This window comes from Mesoplodon mirus, assembly GCF_964341445.2.
Source record: "Mesoplodon mirus genome assembly, chromosome: 14".
Classification (NCBI taxonomy): Eukaryota; Metazoa; Chordata; class Mammalia; order Artiodactyla; family Ziphiidae; genus Mesoplodon; species Mesoplodon mirus.
The window spans coordinates 60,210,189-60,230,097 of NC_138990.1; the positions used below are offsets into that span (position 1 = coordinate 60,210,189).

The window sequence follows — 19,909 nt, forward strand, 5'->3', positions numbered from 1 at the left end:
AGTGTTGGACCCAATTACTTGCCGATTATTTGAACTGGATTATTACTAGTTCAAACAAAAACTTCAGTTGTGACACTTAAATATCACTAGGGAAAAGCACTAGAATAAATAAGGCTATAATTTTGGCTTTTTTTCCTTAGAAAATTGCTGGGTTTTTTTTTCTTAAACTATAGTGTTATTTTTAGAAAATAAATTACGGTGTAGTATGGTTTCAAATAGTAATTATTTTGAGTCGTTTTTTTTGAAACATGTTTTTATTTCTTTAGGACATTTTCTATTGTTCTTGTTTTGGACCTTTCGAAACCTAATGACCTTTGGCCCACCATGGAAAATCTGTTGCAAGCCACAAAACTTCATGTAGATAAAGTGATGATGAAACTGGGGAAGAAAAATGCTAAAGCACTTTCTGAAATGAGACAGAAGATATGGAGCAATATGCAGAAGGACCATCCAGTGAGTTACTGTTGGGATTATCCCTAGAATTCTTAGCCCCATATATAGTTAAAGATAACATCACAAACAACTTCTTTAGATTTTTATGCATGAGTTGAAATTCATTTCATGTAGATGAACCTGTTCACTGGAAAATTATAGCAATTTAATAAAACCTCAGTAAGGGCAAAACAAGGAAAAAGATTTCATATGTCTTCTTGTTAGACATCTACTGTGATTGTTATGGCATATTACACCAATCAAAAGGAATAGAGTTTTCAAGTAGTAGTTTGATACTGATTTTATAATCTCTGTAAAATGAAGATAAAAAACCAGGTTGTACAAATGTCACCTGGCAAAGGCTAGATAAGACTACAATTTTAAGAAAGGAATAGAATTTTAACAGCCTTTACCATCACTATACTTTACATTCATTTAGTGTCTGTCACATAATCAATATCTTTTTATCATGATAATTAATTAAACTATAAACTTGAAATATGATAACACAAGTAAGCCCTTTGTATACAATCATGAATGTCATCTTCTAGAAAACCAAGAGCAGTATTTTATATTGCCCAGAGTTTATGTGAGTGCGTTTTACAAAGGTAATATCAGAAAAAAACTGATAGTTTACGGTTCCCATGTATAAATGTTATTGTAACAAACAGTTAATATGAAATAATAAAAAAATAAAAAACAGGAAGGTGACATATTTAAGAAAATAAAAGGACACAACATGAAGAATAAATATCATAGTTTAGGGAATTGTCATTTCTAGTTTTATGCTTGAGAAATGTATTGATAGTTTAAGAAATTCAATATTGAAACAACCTCTATGTCAAGCAAACAATGTCAACATTATGGGAAGATTTAAAATGATATAAGTGGAAATTGATGAATACATAGTAATAAACAATTATAATGAATCAATGAAATATTTTTGTTAACAGGATCGTGAATTAATTGACCCATTTCCAATTCCTCTGGTCATAATTGGAAGTAAATACGATATTTTTCAGGTAAGCTCTTCCACTTCTAGTTGAGCTTGTTGTACATGCATGCCTAGGCTTTATAGGAGAGGAACAAAAGTAATAATGAAATGAGAAAAATGACTCTGGGAGGGAGAGGTCAAGGGGTCACACATCTTAAAGATTTTGGAAAAGGATATAGTTGGGAAAGAGAAAATAGGTAAGGAACAGTAAATACAGTGGAATGGGGATATGGCAGAAGATTTAGAAACTGAAGCCAGTCCAGTCACCAAGGGACAGGGCTCATGTCCCAACTTTTAAATCACAGAAAGTAGAAAATTGGTTTCTTCTTATCTTTGCTTGTCAGAGAATCCTTGGGGTATTCCACACTATAAAATGTGTGCTTATATCTAAATTCTATTGAGCTAAGTGTTTAAACAAGGAAAGATCTGGTAGCTGCAGCTCTAGAAGGCTGCAGCTACTGTTCAGCTCTCTATAGAAACAAATGCCAAGGTAATGGAATCCTACTCAAGTTATGTTCCAAAAAATAAATAAGAAAATCTATTTCTGTATTGAATAATTTGCACCTTCCTGCTACAGACACTAGTTGTCTCAACTTTTTTCTTTTTAATAACATATTTCTTCAGGATTTTGACTCTGAGAAGAGGAAGGTAATATGCAAGACACTTCGATTTGTTGCACATTATTACGGAGCATCATTAATGGTTTGTACGTTTCCTATCCTTTGGGTTTGAACAGACAGTAACAAATTTGGAAAGATTAACAGTTTGGTGCACAGTTATGAATGCTAATGCTTTTACTAATGCATGTCATTCTCTCCTTTCCCATTGCCTCAAAACCCTCTTGTTACAGAGTGTTTATAATGTATTTCTAGAACACACTCTGCTAGATGGCCTACCATTTCTTTGAAGCAAAAGTTCTAAATGTCTAATAGCCATAAACCCCCATCAATCTTAAAGAGATAAATTGGTTGTTTATTTATTCATGTTTTAGTTTCCCCTTAAAAATTAGAATCTATGTCCTCTTAAAAGAAAAGAGAAAAAGACTAACAATTTTTTTTTAAACTTAAAAAAATGCTGTTTGTTGTAGAGGTTAAAAATACGAACTTGGGAGTCCTGCCTGGGCAACCATTTACTAGATATGTGGTCTCAGACAAGTCACTTAATCTCACTGAAGCCTCAGTCTCCTGGTAAAATGGACAAAACAATACCTTCTTCATAGGGTTGTTGTGAGGATTAGTAGCCCGAGTACTGTGAAATACTTAGCACAGGGTCTGACACAAAGTTCAGTAAAGGCTGGTTTTTATAATTACTGTTATCATTATCTTCCACAGCAGGACCAAATGTTGCTGGATATCCTCTAACGCAATAAAACATAAACACATTTTTTTATTTAAAAAAAAAAAAAGGAAAAACTTTCTTCCCATTTGAATGGTCTCTTTTTCCCTCTAAATCAGAGTGCTCAGAGGAACCTGTAGAAAACTTGGCCTAGTCCCCAGCCTTTGTGGCTAGTATATTAAGATGAAAAGTAATAAATATGATCTGTATTTAAAATTTTTATACTTTTCAGAATTCTCCAAATATATTTTATTATGTATTTTCTTAAAAATCATTACCTTTTATGTTTGTACTATATCTGCTTACATATTAGGTTGACATAGAGTACTTTGGAAATATTTTTTTTAATTCTTTTTCATATTCTTTTCCATTATGGTTTATTATGGGATATTGAATATAGTTCCCTGTGCTGTACAATAGGACTTTGTTGTTTATCTATTCTGTATATAATAGTTTGCCTCTGCTAGTCCCAAACTCCCAATCCAACCTTCCCTCACCACCACCCCCCTTGGCAACCACAAAAATATTCTTTATTGTTTTGAAAAAGATATGATGAATTTAAAGTAAATTACTCATTCAGAGTACAGAAGCAAAGACCATGGATCTTGTAGTTTTCTTACTTTCACCACTAGATAAGGCCCCATACTTACTTCTGGTTAGTTCGCTGAGGGAAATCCCTATCTTTCTTTAGGAACAGATCACATTTGATGATCCATCAGGGCCAGTCTGGTCTTACAGATACAAATTTAGGTGAATAAATAAATAAAATAAAATCTTATATATTCACATGAGTGTTCTCCTTTGAATGTTTTCCCTGGAGCCTCTTCTTAATCTAGAATGAGTATTTTCCTGAAAATTGATCTCTGTACATTATAATTACATCTCATTTTGGTCCAAGATTGTTTTTCCCACTTTCATACATCTAGGTCATTCTTATTTGGCTGGGTGACTTTGGTATTTCCAAAAATCAAATTAGTCTTAAAAGATTTGTAGGGTAACCATATGTCCTAGTTTCACCTGATTTCTCAGATTAATGATTAATAATACCCACCCTGTCTTGTTCTCTAAAATGTTCTGGTTATGATCACTCTAGTTATAGACCACCACTGAGAATATTCAGTAGCTTATTTTGCAGGTTCCAAAGGCAATTCAGAAGAGAAGTTTAAAAATCGTTTTAGTGAGTATCAGTATCTGTTGGACTAATCTGCACCTCCCACATTAACTGCTTTGAAGACAGTCATATGCCCTTAGATGAAAAAGTTATTTACGATGCATACCTCCTATTTTTTTTAACCAACCAGATTGCATTTTGGCAATGATTACAATCCATTTGTGGGAGTAGCAGAAATGATCAGTGCATAAAAACAAGTCCATTCAATATCATGCACTCATGAAGTTTGAAGAGTAAGTTAAATTTACTGAGATTTTTCTTTCCCTTTATTCAAAGGTTTTGTTTTGCTTACTGAAACACAAATATTGTTGGACAAATAGATAGTAATTCTCTCTGCAATCTGTACTTGTTCAAAGCCGTATTTATTTTACCTGTTTCTGTGATTTGAAAGCAGAGCATGTAATTTATTCTCCTGATTTTTTTTCTTTCTAGTTTACCAGTAAATCAGAAGCTCTATTACTAAAAATACGTGGCGTTATTAACCAGTTGGCATTTGGCATTGACAAAAGGTACTGTTAAAATATTTTTTAAATATCTTTTCATCTTTTTTGTTGTTGTTGTTATTGTCTCATCTGATTATTGTTCTCACAAGTCTTTTGTTTCTTGACCAGGAAAGTGCCTCAGGTGGCTGTTCTTAGAGATAATTTCATATTGTCTCATGCTTCTTATATTGTTTAAATATTTGTCAAATTTTACAACTAAAATGTTATATAATAGTTAGTTTGAGACTAGACTAAAACAATGATACTATCATACTTGTTTCCCTGAGTTCTTTTACTTCTTTTCCCTCATTTCAGTAGCTTTCCCACTATTATCACTTTTTTATATTGATTAGAAGTGGAATCAGTCATTTTAGTGTGTATTTTTCTTAACCTTGCTACTTTCCTTGGTTTTGATTTGAGGTAATTTGGGTCATTTTTTCTCCTATAATACATTTATTAGTGCTCTACTTTAAGTTTTGGAATCATTAATATTCATTCATTCATTTTGAGCAATGCTGTCACCAGTGGCTAGATATAAAACTTGGCTCTTGTATTTACAGTAGAGAGTGGCAGGATATTTGATTGCTAAACTAAATTGGATTCTTTTTTCTTCTTATCCATGTAGCAAATCAACATGTGTGGATCAGAATAAACCACTGTTTGTCACAGCAGGATTGGATTCTTTAAGTCAAATAGGTTGGTGAACTTATTAAGATTGTTCAATGGTTTTTTAATTGCTTATTGATTTTGTCCTACTCCCTGTTCACTTCATCTCCAACATCTCCTAACCATCATTTCCGGTTTCATTATTGTTGCTGTTATTCTTATGTATTTATTTGTATACACAGTATTGATGCAAAATGCATCACATTGACATATTTGTGATGGATGGGATGTTGTCACATAAGAGACTGATTTCTAATCTATATTCCACTAAAAATTTTGCATGTATTTTCTTTCCCTCACTGATTTCCAGATACTTTTTTTTTTTTTTGCGGTACGTGGGCCTCTCACTGTTGTGGCCTCTCCCGTGGCGGAGCACAGGCTCTGGATGTGCAGGCTCAGTGGCCATGGCTCACGGGCCCAGCCGCTCCACGGCATGTGGGATCCTCCCCGACCGGGGCACGAACCCGTATCCCCTGCATCGGCAGGCGGACTCTCAAACACTGCGCCACCAGGGAAGCCCTCCAGATATTCTTAAATTTTAGCTCCTTGCGTTTAGAAGAAAACCAGAAGCATAGAGTGGTCAGGAAATTCAAAGCTATATATTATGGGCAATGATGAAAAATCTGAGATTTAAGTGTTGGAATAAATCAAAAAGAACACAGTTGTACTAACTAGGTATGCCTTAATTTTTCATAATGAAAAATTGCCTCTCATGCAATGGGATGTGTTTCCTAAACTTACAGATGTCCTAGACTCATGAAGTGAAAGAAATTTCAAGAGTTTATATAGTCAAGCTCCTTATCTTCTCACAGAAGCTATTTTCATTGTGGAGATTTTCAGGCCTAGCAAAACTCTATATGCTGGGGTTGGCATAGTTTGGTTTTAACACTCTAATGGACAATAATTTTCTTTTTATTTCCCATCCCCCATTACTCTTACAAGCTAAAGTTGACTTCAAATGTAGAGATCTTTGTCATGAGATTATAGATTGAATTGGAATGAAAAGAATAGAGGTATTAATGAGTGATTATAAAGACTGATTTTATAATAATTTTTATTACCAACTTAATTTCATTAGCAGTGAGAATCACTGTGTGTAATGATAGATAATGCTGATGGAAATCTTTTGCCCATGTAAGTAGCTGGAGGTCAGAAAAGGATTGAAAAATACTGAATTTTAAAAATCATGGAGGGACTTCCCTGGTGGCACAGTGGTTAAGACTCCATGCTCCCAATGCAGGGGGCCAGGGTTCGATCCCTGGTCAGGGAACTAGATCCCACATGCATGCAGCAACTAAGAGTTTACATACCAGAACTAAGGAACCCATGTGCTGCAACTAAGGAGCCCGCCTGCTGCAACTAAGACCCAGCGCTATCAAATAAATAAAATAAATTTTAAAAAAATCATGGAGCTTGGACCTCATCAAAATTAAAAACTTTTGCTCTTAAAAGCCCATGTGATGCCATGGAGCGGCTAGGCCCGTGAGCCATGGCCGCTGAGCCTGTGCATCCGGAGCCTGTGCTCCGCAACGGGAGAGGCCACAACAGTGACAGGCCCGTGTACTGCAAAAAAAGCCCATGTGAAAAGGATAAAAAGACATGCTACAATCTGGGAGAAAATATTTTCAAACTACATATTTTACAAAGGACTAGTATCTAGAATATATAAATAACAGTAAAAAAAAAATCCAATTAGAAAATATGCAAAAGAGGACTTCCCCAGTGGGGAAGACTCCACGCTCCCAATGCAGGAGGGCCAGGTTCAATCCCTGGTCAGGGAACTAGATCCCGCATGCATGCCGCAACTAAAGAGTTCACATGCCGCAAGTAAGAAGTCCACATGGGGCTTCCCTGGTAGGGCAGTGGTTAATCCTCCTGCCAGTGCTGGGGACACAGGTTCGAGCCCTGGTCCGGGAAGATTCCACATGCTGCAGAGCAACTAAGGCCATGCGCCACAACTACTGAGCCTGCACTCTAGAGCCCGTGAGCCACAACTACTGAGCCCACGTGCCTAGAGCCTGTGCTCTGCAACAAGAGAAGCCACCACAGTGAGCCCATGCACCACAACGAAGAGTAGCCCCCGCTCGCTGCAACTAGAGAAAGTCCACGTGCAGCAATGAAGACCCAATGCAGCCCCCCCCAAAAAAAAAAGAAGTCCACATGCTGCAACTAAGAAGTCTGCCTGCCGCAACTAAACATCCCACGTGCCACAATTAAGACTTGGTGCAGCCTAGATAGATAGATAGATAGAAAGAAAATATGCAAAAGACATGGCCAGATATTTCACTAAAAAGGATATACAAATGGCAAATAAGCACATGAAAAGATGTTTAATATTAATCATTAAGGAAATGCAAATGAGATATAACCACACAGTTATTAGAATAGGTAAAATAAAATATAGTGATAACACCAGATGCTTGTGAGGGAATGTCGGGAAACTGGATCACTCATACATTGCTGGTGGGGATGTAAAATGGTACAGCCACTCTTGAAAACAGTTTGATGGTTTCTTATAAAACTAAACTTGCAGCTACCAAATGACCTAGAAATTGCAGTGTTGGGCATTTATCTGAGAGAAATGAAAACTTATGTTCACATAAAAATCTGTACACAAATGTTCATGACAGCTTTATTTGTAATAGCCCAAAAGTGGAAACAACCCAGATATCATTCAACAGGTAAGTGGATAAACTGTGGTATATCCCTACCATGGAACACTACTCAGCAATAAAAAAGAACAAACTATTGATACATACAGCAACTTGGGTGAATCTCCAGGGAATTATACTAAATCTTAAAAGCCAATGAGAAAAGATTATGTACAATATAATTCTATTTATATAAAATTTTGGAATGAAAAAAATTTTTAAATGGAGGAAAGATGAATGGTTTTCAGAGGTTAGGGACAGAACTGTAGGTAGGGAGGTAGGGGGAGGAATCGAGAAGGAGGTAGGTGTGGTTATAAAAGGGCAACACAAGGGATCCTTCTCGGAATGGAACTGTTCAGTATCTTGACTGTGGTAGTGGATACATGAACCTACAAAGGTGATAAAATTCTCTACAACTTAATACACACACACACACACAAATGAGGACAAGGAAGAGACTTGGGAAATCTAAATAAGATCGGTGGATTATATCAGTGTCTTACCCACCAAAGTGGTAAGGAGGCCCTGAAAGATCAAGAGTGAAACAGTCTTAGTGAACAATGTAGATGCTAGAGTACAAAGAATGACAAATCTCAGACTGTGGGTTGAAAATTGCCAAGAAGTGGCAGCATATTTTCAAATTTTTCATATTAACTTAATTTTAACTTAAATTATACAAGCAATACAGAAAGACATTCTCCTTATAAAATCTTGAAATAGTACATATTAGGATCAAGTTTAATATTCCAGACCATTTTCTATATATGTGAATGTGGTATAGAAAAAACTATTTGTTTTTTAATGTAATTTTTATTTTACATCGGAGTATAGTTGATTTACAATGTTGTGTTAGTTTCAGGTATACAGCAAAGTGATTCAGTTATACATATACATATATCCATTCTTTTTTCAGATCCTTTTCCCATATAGGTTATTACAGAATATTGAGTAGAGTTCCCTGTGCTATACAGTAGGTCCTTGTTGATTGTCTTTTTTTATATATAGTAGTGTGTATATGTTAATCCCAAACTCCTAATTTATCCGTCCCCCACCTTACCCCTTTGGTAATCATAAGTTTGTTTTCGAAGTCTGTGAGTCTATTTCTGTGTTGTAAATAAGTTCATTTGCCTCATTTTTTTAGATCCACATATGATATCATGTGATATTTGTCTTTCTCTGACTTACTTCACTTAGTATGATAATCTCTAGGTCCATCCACGTTGCTGCAAATGGCATTATTTCACTCTTTTTTATGGCTGAGTAATATTCCATTGTATATATGTACCATATCTTTTTTTTTTATTGGAGTATAATTGCTTTACCATGTTGTGTTAGTTTCTGCTGTAGAACAAAGTGAATCAGCTATATGTATACATATATCTCCTCCCTCTTGAGCCTCCCTCCCACCCGCCCCCATCCCATGTGATGACCCCATGGTCTAGGTCATCATAGAGCGCCGAGCTGAGCTCCCTATGCTATACAGCAGCTTCCCACTAGCTATCTATTTTACACATGGTAGTGTGTATATATCAGTGCTACTCTCTCAATTCATCCCATACTCCCCTTTCCCCACTGCATCCACAAGTCCATTCTCTACGTCTGCATCTCTTTTCCTGCCCTGCAAATAGGTTCATCAGTACCATTAGAAAAAACTATGTTTTAACATAATTGTATCATTCTATATCATTTTGAAGTTTTCCTTTTTTACTCAATACACCTTAGTGATTTTTCCATATTAATGCTACATGTAAGTCTATTTGGTACTTTGACTGCTGGATAGTGTTATAGAGCATGGCTGTGCATAGTAATTTAGTTCACTATACCTCTATTGATGGACATTTCGGTTGTGGCCAGTTTTTCACTAATACAAGTGATGCAGCCATGTGAAATCCTTAATGCATGTATGCAGGTATTTCTAGGGTAAACACCCAAAACTGGAATTGCTGGTTAACAGAGTTTGACCTTTTTTAGTATTTTCATAGTATTCACTAGTGCCTTATTACCCTCTGATTTAGCTGTCCCAATTTGCATTCTACTCATTAGCACATAAGAATAACTGTTTCCTTACACATTTATGAACACATGGGAATATCAAACTTTACATTTTTGCCGAGCAGCAGTTTAAGTGTGGGGAAAGAGAATTATAGTTTACTCATTACTCTATCTCCTCTTCCTCTGGTACTAGAATCTGCCCCAGTGGCCTTGCTACACTGGGTTGGGGTAAATTTTAATAGTGACTATAGGAGAGGAGAAATGAGTGATCTAAGATTTACATTTTTATAAGTATCCTCTGTTTTATTGATAGAGTTTGTAATGTTTTAGTCAATGCAGTCATTTGGAGTAAAACTTCCAATTTTAGGATCTCCTCCTGTTCCTGACAATGACATTGGAAAGCTTCGTGCCCATTCGCCAATGGAATTGTGGAAAAAAGTGTATGAAAAGCTCTTTCCACCAAAGGTATGTATTTCTAATTCTTTTAAAGCAAGAATTTTCAGCACTATTCAACAGTTATTGGGAAACGTTTCAGCAGGCCTATTATAGTAACTTTGTTTTCTACTCACATGCTCAAAAATCAATTAAACATTTGCTAAAAATCTACTGTAGGGGCCTCCCTGGTGGCGCAGTGGTTGAGAGTCCGCCTGCCGATGCAGGGGATACGGGTTCGTGCCCCGGTCTGGGAGGATCCCATATGCCGCGGAGCGGCTGGGCCCGTGAGCCATGGCCGCTGGGCCTGTGCATCCGGAGCCTGTGCTCCGCAACGGGAGAGGCCACAACAGTGAGAGGCCCGCATACCGCAAAAAAAAAAAAAAAAAAAAAAAAAAAAAAAAAAAAATCTACTGTATATGAGGCACTGTGGGGCTTAAAAGATGCGTAAGACACAGTTCTCACTCTGCTTCCAAACAGAGCTCTCTCTGGTTGTTAGAGAGGGAGAGGCAGCATCTGAAAGACGAGGGAGGGAGGACCTGGGGGAATTTGAACTGACCCTCAGCAGCGATGGCCAGCTGAGGAACGAGAACTTGGCTTGCAGGGTAGTTGATACCCCGCATTGAAGGTTTTGGGCTATGGGCATGAAATGATTTGAAGAATTGTGATTTCAGAGTATCAACACGTTAAAAGATGTCAAGGACCCTGCCAGAGACCCTCAGTATGCTGAAAGCGAAGTTGATGAAATGCGAATTCAGAAGGATCAGGTATTATCCTAAACATTTATTTTATTTCATCTTAAGTTTTATCACAGAAATATCCTTAGAATTCCATAAATTGTTCTCAATTTATTTAGTTAATTTTTTACTTTTAAAATTTTTTAAATAGTACATCTTCACTATATATTAAAAAATTCTGATATGCATGAAGAAGGAACTAAAAATCACCTATCCTTCTACCACCCAGAGATGACTTGGTGTTCACATATCCTTTTTGGACTTCCCAGTTTACTTTATGTTGAAGATGGGTAGTGATTCTTACCTCACTGTTGGGGAGACACTTCCATAATATTCTTTTGTTTGTGGAATTATTTAAAAGGTTTTGTTTTTTATTAGGACACCTAGATGTATCTATACTTTTCTTGTCTCAGAAAAATTAAGGACTGAAAGCACACAAACGCAGCTGACAAAACCCAGAGTCTCTCAGGAAAGTGATTAAAAGTGGAGACTGCTTTCCATATATGCCAGATAGCACCATTTATGATACACAGTCTAACGTAAGAATGCAAAAGTTGGTAAATCCATCATGGTCCAATATTTAGATTTTCCCAGATCTCCTTTTAGTTTGATAAAATGAGACGCTGTACAGAACATGCCCTTACTATAAGCACAGTAAATTGAATGCCCTGACCACCTCTCAGGTGGGATTTATAGAGCTGTGTAACTTGGGCAGTCACATTGTTGCAAGGATAACCTGAAAGCAACCACCCACTGCAAGCGGGGACCAGCGTCTTTTTCTCAGCACTAGCCTTTCACCTTCAGGGGCTCTAGAATAACTAAGCAAAACATTTAAGTACAGATGACTTTTGAAAAATATGTCATGAATATTTAGAGGGTGTTGTAGCTGTAGCAAAGTAAGAGACAGGTTGTAGGGACACGAAAATGACCTCATGTAACCCTTATTATGTGTGCAGGTTGGCTACAGAGATTAGTTGGATGTCATCTCTGAATTAATATTTATCTAGGAGTTAATGACTAACTGCCATTGTTGATAAGAGTATCTGTTTATATTATATAGTGATCCCTTTTTTTACACACACACACACACACACACATATTATTAAAGCACTAGAGTATTTCTGAGCATCATGGGTTTTCACATTCAAATACGTCTTCCCTAACTGACCTAAAACCATATGAATTTTGAGTGGAACTGGAAGGCAGCCCCATAATATCTTTCTTTACTCAACCCTTGTACCTCACTAATTCTACATTCTGTGACTGAGAGCTTTTTTTTAACTCACCTGAAAAGTTATAATATCCTAATTTTGCCTCTTTCATAGCATTTTATTCATGGTATTTTAGTCGATGAATTGACGTTAGTTTGCACATGTAGTACCTTAGCATAATTTTATGCTTCTGCTTTAAAAGTCATGCTAATGATTACCAGTTGATGCTCAATTATTTGATTGATGACCATTTCCAAATTTTGACATTCTAATATCCAAAACTTTAAATTTATATATTCTCTCAGTTTGCTATCTGTAGAAGAGAGAAACTACCAGCACAGAATCTCAAAGCAATGCCCTCACCGTTAGCATTGGTAAAAATAATTCAATTAAAGAAAGTTTGTGATAACTGATTACTATTTATTCTTTATGAGCTAACAATCTGTGAAACCATAAGTTACTGGTAAGATAACTGGTGAACTGAGCTAACTTCATTAGAAGAAATAAACGAAGCTATAAAGGCTACTCCAGAGTTAATACTATAAAAAATCCTTCTGAAGTCTTTATACGGTTTTGAAACTTTCAACATTTAAATTTTAATAACTTAGAGTATAGGTATGAAAGAGACAATCTGCAATTTTTTTTCTGAAAATGAGAATGCAATTTTCTTTTCCTAGCAAAAATGAACTTCAGTTATGTTAGCCAAAGGGCATGATTGCCTTATCTTGCAGAGTAACCACTTTTTGCTTATCTGAAATAATAATATACTTTGTACACTTAGACATTGAACATGTAAGAGGCCAGGAGGCAATCCCCTTAGATGATCCCTTTTGCAGGTCAGTCATCTCATGCAGGATATTCACCCCCACTAAAAGTTATCTCTGTTTTATGAATTGTGAAAGGAACATATACTCATTGTGAAAAAAATCAAGACATGGAAGTATATAACAGAAAATGGAAGTGTCCTGCCCTCTCTCCACCTATTTGCCTTTTTCATGTGGTACTAAGACCACTATTGTTTTTGCTGGCTGCCTATGAAGTCAAGTGTGAATGAGCACTGATGTATTTAATCAGTCCTTACTGGGAGATGTCTAAGCCATTTCCAAGTGTGTGCCAATATACACAGTTCAGTGAATATCCTTCTATTGCTGTTCTTCTGCTTTTCTCTATTATACTTATTGATAAAACTCTAAAGGTACAATCACTGGGTCAAATGATATGTACATTTTAAATATTGATACTCTGCTAACTTCAACCACAATTTGACAAGAGCTGAACAGCAAATATTTAAAAATAAGATCACTTTTATAACTTAAAGTATGTCAAATGCTTAATCTTGTTAGTTGAAAAACAACTTGTACATACTATATAGTGTATATTTTGTCTGAAACTTTAATTAATTCATCTCCAAGTGCTGCTTTGGTGACACAGAAACTCTGAAGACTGCATTTCTAGAAAATAAATCCTAAGTATAATTATTTATAAAACAGTTGTCAAGAAATTTGGAGAATGATAATGTTATAAAGGATACACTGTTATGCCCCAAAAAATGCTAAGGCAGTTTTAAGGTGCCTCGTTTTAAAATTTTAAGTTTTTTTGCAAGTAATACATATTTTTGTTTTAGGAACTGGAACAGTACAAAAGAAGTTCTTCCAAGTCTTGGAAACAAATTGAGCTTGATTCCTGAACCTAATGCAACTATAGGGTATTTATTTCTTCTTTTCCAAATACAAGTAAGATTATTTTATTACTTAATATTATAGTAATAAGTGAGGAAAGTCTAGATTTGTAATTTGTTAAAGGAAAAGTGGAATTTCTTGTATTAGTGCAACTCCCTGCATACTTTTAACTCTCTTAAACGGGAAAAATTTGTATAATTACATGCAATATTTTTTTTAAATAAAAAGAATCTTGAAGGACCTACCTTTAACATGTTTAAGTAGTGTATACTTGGTTCAGCGTCTATAAGTTTCTGCTTATGTTTTCAGGAATATGAAAGCAAGAGCATTTAGTAACAGTTTTGAGTATAAGGTTAAGCATTTATATTAGACACATTCCTTCTCTAAGGAGTTCTCAGCTGTGTCTGGTAAGAAAAGTACAATTGGAGTCACTTTCACAGGTGTCATCATTTTACTCTAATTAATGGTGAGGCACAAGAAGCATCTGAAGTACTTTTTTAAAATGCACATTTCTGAGCAGCAATCAAGATGGTGGAGTAGCAGGATGTGAAGCTCGCCTTCTCCCACAAATACATCAAAAATACATCTACATGTGGAACGATTCTCACAGAATATCTACTGAACACTGGCAGAAGGCCTCAGACTGCTGAAAGGGCAAGAAAATCTCCAGGTAGCCAGGTAGGAAAAAAGAAAACAAGAAAGGAATGGAGATGGGACCTGCACCCCTGGGAGGGAGCTATGAAAGAGGAAAGGTTCCTGCACCCGGGAAAGCCCCTTCACTGGTGGGGAGATCTGCTGGGACAGAGGGCAGGTTCAGAGACTCAGAGGAGAATGCAGCAGCCGGTTTGTGGCAGCCAGAGCAGAGGGAAAACTGCACAGATGGTCTCTGAAGTGCTGCTGCCCTGCACTCACCAGCCTGAGATGCAGGTCCACCGGTGCGGGTGGGGACTGGGTGCCGGAACTCGGGCTTTGGAGATCAGACCCAGGGAGAGGACTGGGGTTGGCTGCGCAGAAACAGCCTGGGGCGGCTGGAATCTAGTGCAGTAGTACGACTGCAACTGATGGTGTATGGGGAGGAAGCCTGGGCTGCCTTAGAGGCCACGTGCCATTGTTTGGGGGTGCACGAGGGAAGGGGTGGGACCGCCATTGTAGCCTTTTTCTCTGTGTGCGCTCACAGAGGGCAGGACACCACATGCACGGGCTCCAGGAGCCGCCTGGAGGGAGGCAAGCCACCGCCTCCCTCACAGACTCTAGGAGCAGTCTCCAGCCGCCTCTGCTCCTGTCACGTGCTCTGGGGGCACACCAGGGCCACCACTGCTGCCAAGAACCCCAAGACCAGGCACCAGCCGCTGCATCTGCACACCCCTATCAATCAAGGGGATAACAACCAGCACACGCTGAGGAAAGAGTCAACAGGCATCCATAATAAAAACAGACCTTGCACCAAATATATTAAACTCACACAAGCTACACAGGGACATCCCCACATATAAATAGCTCTCCAAGATCACAGTAGATAATTGTTTCTCCTAAACTCACAGAGTAAGAGAAATATAAGTAAAATGAAGAAGCAGAGGAACCACTCCCAGTTAAAAGACCAAGAGAATTCCCCTGAAAGAACAAATAATGAAACAGACCTCTTTAGTCTAATAGACACCAATTTCAAAAAGGAGATAATGAAAATAAATACTGAAGGAATTAAGAAAGGCTATCAACAGAAATGCAGAGTACTGTAAAAAGGAACTAGAAACTATAAAAAGGAACCCAGAAAAATTAGAAAACTCATTTGCAGAGATGAAAGCTGAGCTAAAGGCAATGAATAGCAAAATGAATAATGCAGAAGAATGAATAAGTGATCTGGAAGATAGATAGAATAATGGAAGTCACCCAATCAGGACAGCAGACAAAGCCAAATGAAAAAAAAAATTGAAAGCAATATGAGAGACCGATAGGATAATATAAAGCATGCCAATCAATGCATAATAGGGATTCCAGAAGGGGAAGACAGAGAAAAGGGGATCAAAAATGTATTTGAAGAAATTATGGCTGAAAATTTCCCAAACATAAAGAAGGAAACAGATATCCAGGTACAGGAAGCACAGAGGGCCCCAAACAAGATAAACCCAAACAGACCTACACCAAAACATATTATAATAAAAATGGCAAAAGTTAAAGAGAGGATTCTAAAGGCAGCAAGAGAAAAACTAAAGAGTTAATTACAAGGGAACCCCCATAAGGCTATTACCATCTGGCCTCTACAGAAACGTTTGCAGGCCAGAAGGGAGTGGCAAGATACATTCAAAGTCCTGAAAGGAAAAACTCTGCAACCTAGGATACTCTACCCAGCAAGATTATTATTTAGAATAGAAGGAGAAATAAAGAATTTCTCAGACAAGCAAAAACTAAAAGAATACAGCGATACTAAACCTATCCTAAAGGAAATATTGAAAGGTCTTCTCTAAGTAGAAGAAAGGAATCTATAGGAAAGAAAATTACAATTGGAAAGTAAATCACTTAAGTAAGCCAGTACACAGATTTAAAAAAACATCAAAAAATTTCTGTGAAAGTGATGATAACCACAATGAACAGCAAAAGGATGGAGATGTAAGAGGACATCAAAATCATAAAATGTGGAGGAGGAGAGTAAGAAAATGTAGGGGTTTTTTTCTTTCCTCTAGAATGTGTTTGAGCCTATATGACTACCAGTCTAAAGCAAATAGATATAGGAAGGGGTTAACATACTTGAAAAACAGGGTAACCACAAATTAAAAACATACAACAGATTCACAAAAACCAAAAAGAAGAGAACATAAGTATAATACAAAAGAAAGTCATCAAACCACAAAAGGAAAAACAAAAAGAAAGGGACAAAGAAGAAATATAAAATTAATGAGAAAATGAGTTTTAAAATGGCAATAAATACATATCTATCAATAATTACCTTAGGGCTTCCCTGGTGGCGCAGTGGTTGAGAGTCGCCTGCCAATGCAGGGGATGCAGATTCGTGCCCCGGTCCAGGAAGATCCCACATGCCACGGAGCGGCTGGGCCCATGAGCCATGGCCACTGAGCCTGCGCGTCCGGAGCCTGTGCTCCGCAACGGGAGGGGCCACAACAGTGAGAGGCCCGCATACCGCAAAAAAATAAATAAATAAATAAAAATAAATAAAATAATTACCTTAAATGTCAATGGAGTAAATGCTCCAGTCCAAAGACATGCTCCAGTCCAAAGACATGCTCCAGTCCAAAGACATGCTCCAGTCCAAAGACAGAGTGGCAGATTGGATAAAAAACACAAGCCTACGATATGCTGCCTACAAGACACCCACTTTAGGGCAAAGGACACACAAAGACTGAAAGTGAAGGGACGGAAAAAGATATTTCATGCAAATGGAAATGACAAGAGAGCAGGGGTCGTAATACTCAGACAAAATAAACTTTAAAACAAAGGCCATAAAGAAAGATAAAGAGGGATACTATACAATGATAAAAGGTTCAATACAAGAGGAGGATTTTACACTCATCAATATATATGCACCTAATATAGGAGCACCCAAATACATAAAACAAATACTAACTGATGTAAAGGGAGAAATAGACAGGAATACAGTAATAATAGGAGATTTTAACATGCATTCACATCAATGGACAGATCTTCTAGACAGAGAATAAGGCAACAGCGATCCTAAATGATACAATAGAACAGTTAGACTTAATTGATGTTTTCAGGACATTACATCCAAAAAACCTAGAATACACCTTTTCAAGTGCACATGGAACATTCTCTAGGATTGACCACATACTAGGGCACAACACAAGCCTCAGCAAATTTAAGAGTATAGAAATTATTTCAAGCATCTTTTCTGACCACAATGGCATAAACCTAGAAAGTATCCACAGAAAAAGAAGTGAGAAAAAACGATTACATGGAGATTAAACAACATGCTTCTAAAAAACAGATGGGTCATCGATGAAATCTAAGAGGAAATTTAAAAAATACCTTGAGGGGCTTCCCTGGTGGCGCAGTGGTTGAGAGTCCGCCTGCTGATGCAGGGGATGCGGGTTCGTGCCCCGGTCCGGGAAGATCCCACGTGCCGCAGAGTGGCTAGGCCCGTGAGCCATGGCCGCTGAGCCTGTGCGTCTGGAGCCTGTGCTCTGCAATGGGAGAGGCTACAACAGTGAGAGGCCCACGTATCGCAAAAAAAAAAAGAAAAAATACCTTGAGACAAATGACAATAAAAACACAACCATACAAAATCTATGGGATGCAGCAAAAGCAGTTCTTAGCGGGAAGTTCAGAGCAATACAGGCCTTCCTCAAAAAAACAAGAAAAATCTCAAACAACCTAACCTACCACTTAAAAAAATCAGAAAAAGGAGAACAAACAAAACCAAAAGTCAGCAGAAGGAAAGAAATAATAAAGATCAGAGAGGAAATAAATAAAAGAGATTTTAAAAAAATAGAATAAAATCAATAAAACCAAGAGCTGGTTCTTTGAAAGGATAAACAAGATTGACAAACTTCTGGCCAGGCTCACCAAGAAGAAAAGAGAAAGAACCCAAATAAATAAGATATGAAAAAGGATGCATAACAACTGATACCGCAGAAATAGAAAAAACCATAAGGTAATACTATGAACAATTACATGCCAACAAATTCAACAACCTAGAAGAAATGGACAAGTTTCTAGAAACATACAGCCCACCAAAATTAAATCAAGAAGAAATAAGATAATGTGAACCACTGATCATGAGAAGTGAAATAGAATCTGTAATTTAAAAACTCCCTACAGGGACTTCCTTGGTGGTCCAGTGGTCAAGAATCCACCTTCCAATGCAGGGGATGCGGGTTCAATCCCTGGTCAGGGAACTATGATCCCACATGCCATGGGGCAACTAAGCCTGTGCACTCTAGAGCCCGCGAGCCACACCAAGAGAGCCCACATGCCGCAACTACTGAGCCTGTGTGCTCTGGAGCCCGTGCACAACTAGAAAGCCCCGCATGCTGCAGTGACGGAGCCCATGCACTCTAGCGCCTGTGCATCACAACTAGAGAAGCCCGCGTACCGCAACAAAGAACCCAAGTGCTGCAATGAAAGATCCCGCATGCCACAACTAAGACCCGATGCAGCCAAATAAATACATATAATTTAAAAAATAAATAAAAATAAAAACTCCCTACAAACAGAAGTCCAGGACCAAATGGCTTCACAGGCCAATTCTACCAAATATACAAATAAGAACTTGTACTGATCCTTCTCAAACTCTTCCAAAAAATTGAAGAGGAACACTCCAAAATACATTCTATGAAGCCCCCATCACCCTGATAACAAAACCTGACAAAGAGCACCAAAAAAAGAAAATTAAGGCCAATATAGATGCAAAAAACTCAACAAATATTAGCAAACCGAATCCTACAATGCATAAAAAAAGATCATATACCACGAGCAAGTGGGATTCATCCCAAGTTCACAAGGATGGCTCAACATACACAAATCAATCAATGTGATACACCACATAAATGAAAGAAAAGACAAAAACTACATGATCATCTCAATAGACACAGAAAAAACATTTGACAAAATTCAATATCCATTCACGATAAAAACTCTTACCAAAGTGGGTACAGAGGGAACATAATCTCAACATAATAAAAACTATTTATGATAAACACACAGCCAATATAATACTCAATGGTGAAAAGCTGAAAGCCTTCCCACTAAAATCTGGAACAAGACAAGGATGCCCACTCTCACCTCTTCTATCCAACATAGTACTGGAAGTCCTAGCCACAGCAATCAGACAAGAAAAAGAAATAAAAGGTATCCAAATTGGAAGGGAAAAGGTAAAATTGTCATTTTATGCAGATGATATGATGCTATATATAGAAAACCCTAAAGACTCCACACAAAAACTACTAGAACTGATAAACAAATTCAGCATGTAGCAGGATACAAGATTAACATACATAAATCGGTTGCATTTCTTTATACCAACAATGAAATATCAGAAAGGGAATGTGAAAAAAAATAGCTTTTAAAATTGCACCCCAAAAAATAAAATGCTTAGGAATAAACCTGACCAAGGAGGTAAAAGACTTATATGCTGGGCTTCCCTGGTGGCGCAGTG

General features: G+C 37.3%; 1 protein-coding gene across 1 annotated transcript in view; it reads left to right on the forward strand.

Annotated features, from left to right (window-relative positions):
- DYNC2LI1 (dynein cytoplasmic 2 light intermediate chain 1) overlaps positions 1 to 14,019 on the forward strand; it is a 33,911-nt gene extending 19,892 nt beyond the window's left edge. The window contains exons 6-13 of the mRNA XM_082642524.1: positions 267 to 453; positions 1,386 to 1,454; positions 2,051 to 2,128; positions 4,365 to 4,441; positions 5,040 to 5,110; positions 10,091 to 10,188; positions 10,830 to 10,922; positions 13,728 to 14,019. Coding sequence (XP_082498650.1) covers positions 267 to 453; positions 1,386 to 1,454; positions 2,051 to 2,128; positions 4,365 to 4,441; positions 5,040 to 5,110; positions 10,091 to 10,188; positions 10,830 to 10,922; positions 13,728 to 13,790 — 736 coding nt within the window. The 3' untranslated portion in view covers positions 13,791 to 14,019. The remainder of the gene's footprint in view (positions 1 to 266; positions 454 to 1,385; positions 1,455 to 2,050; positions 2,129 to 4,364; positions 4,442 to 5,039; positions 5,111 to 10,090; positions 10,189 to 10,829; positions 10,923 to 13,727) is intronic.
- The last annotated feature ends 5,890 nt before the right edge of the window (positions 14,020 to 19,909 follow it).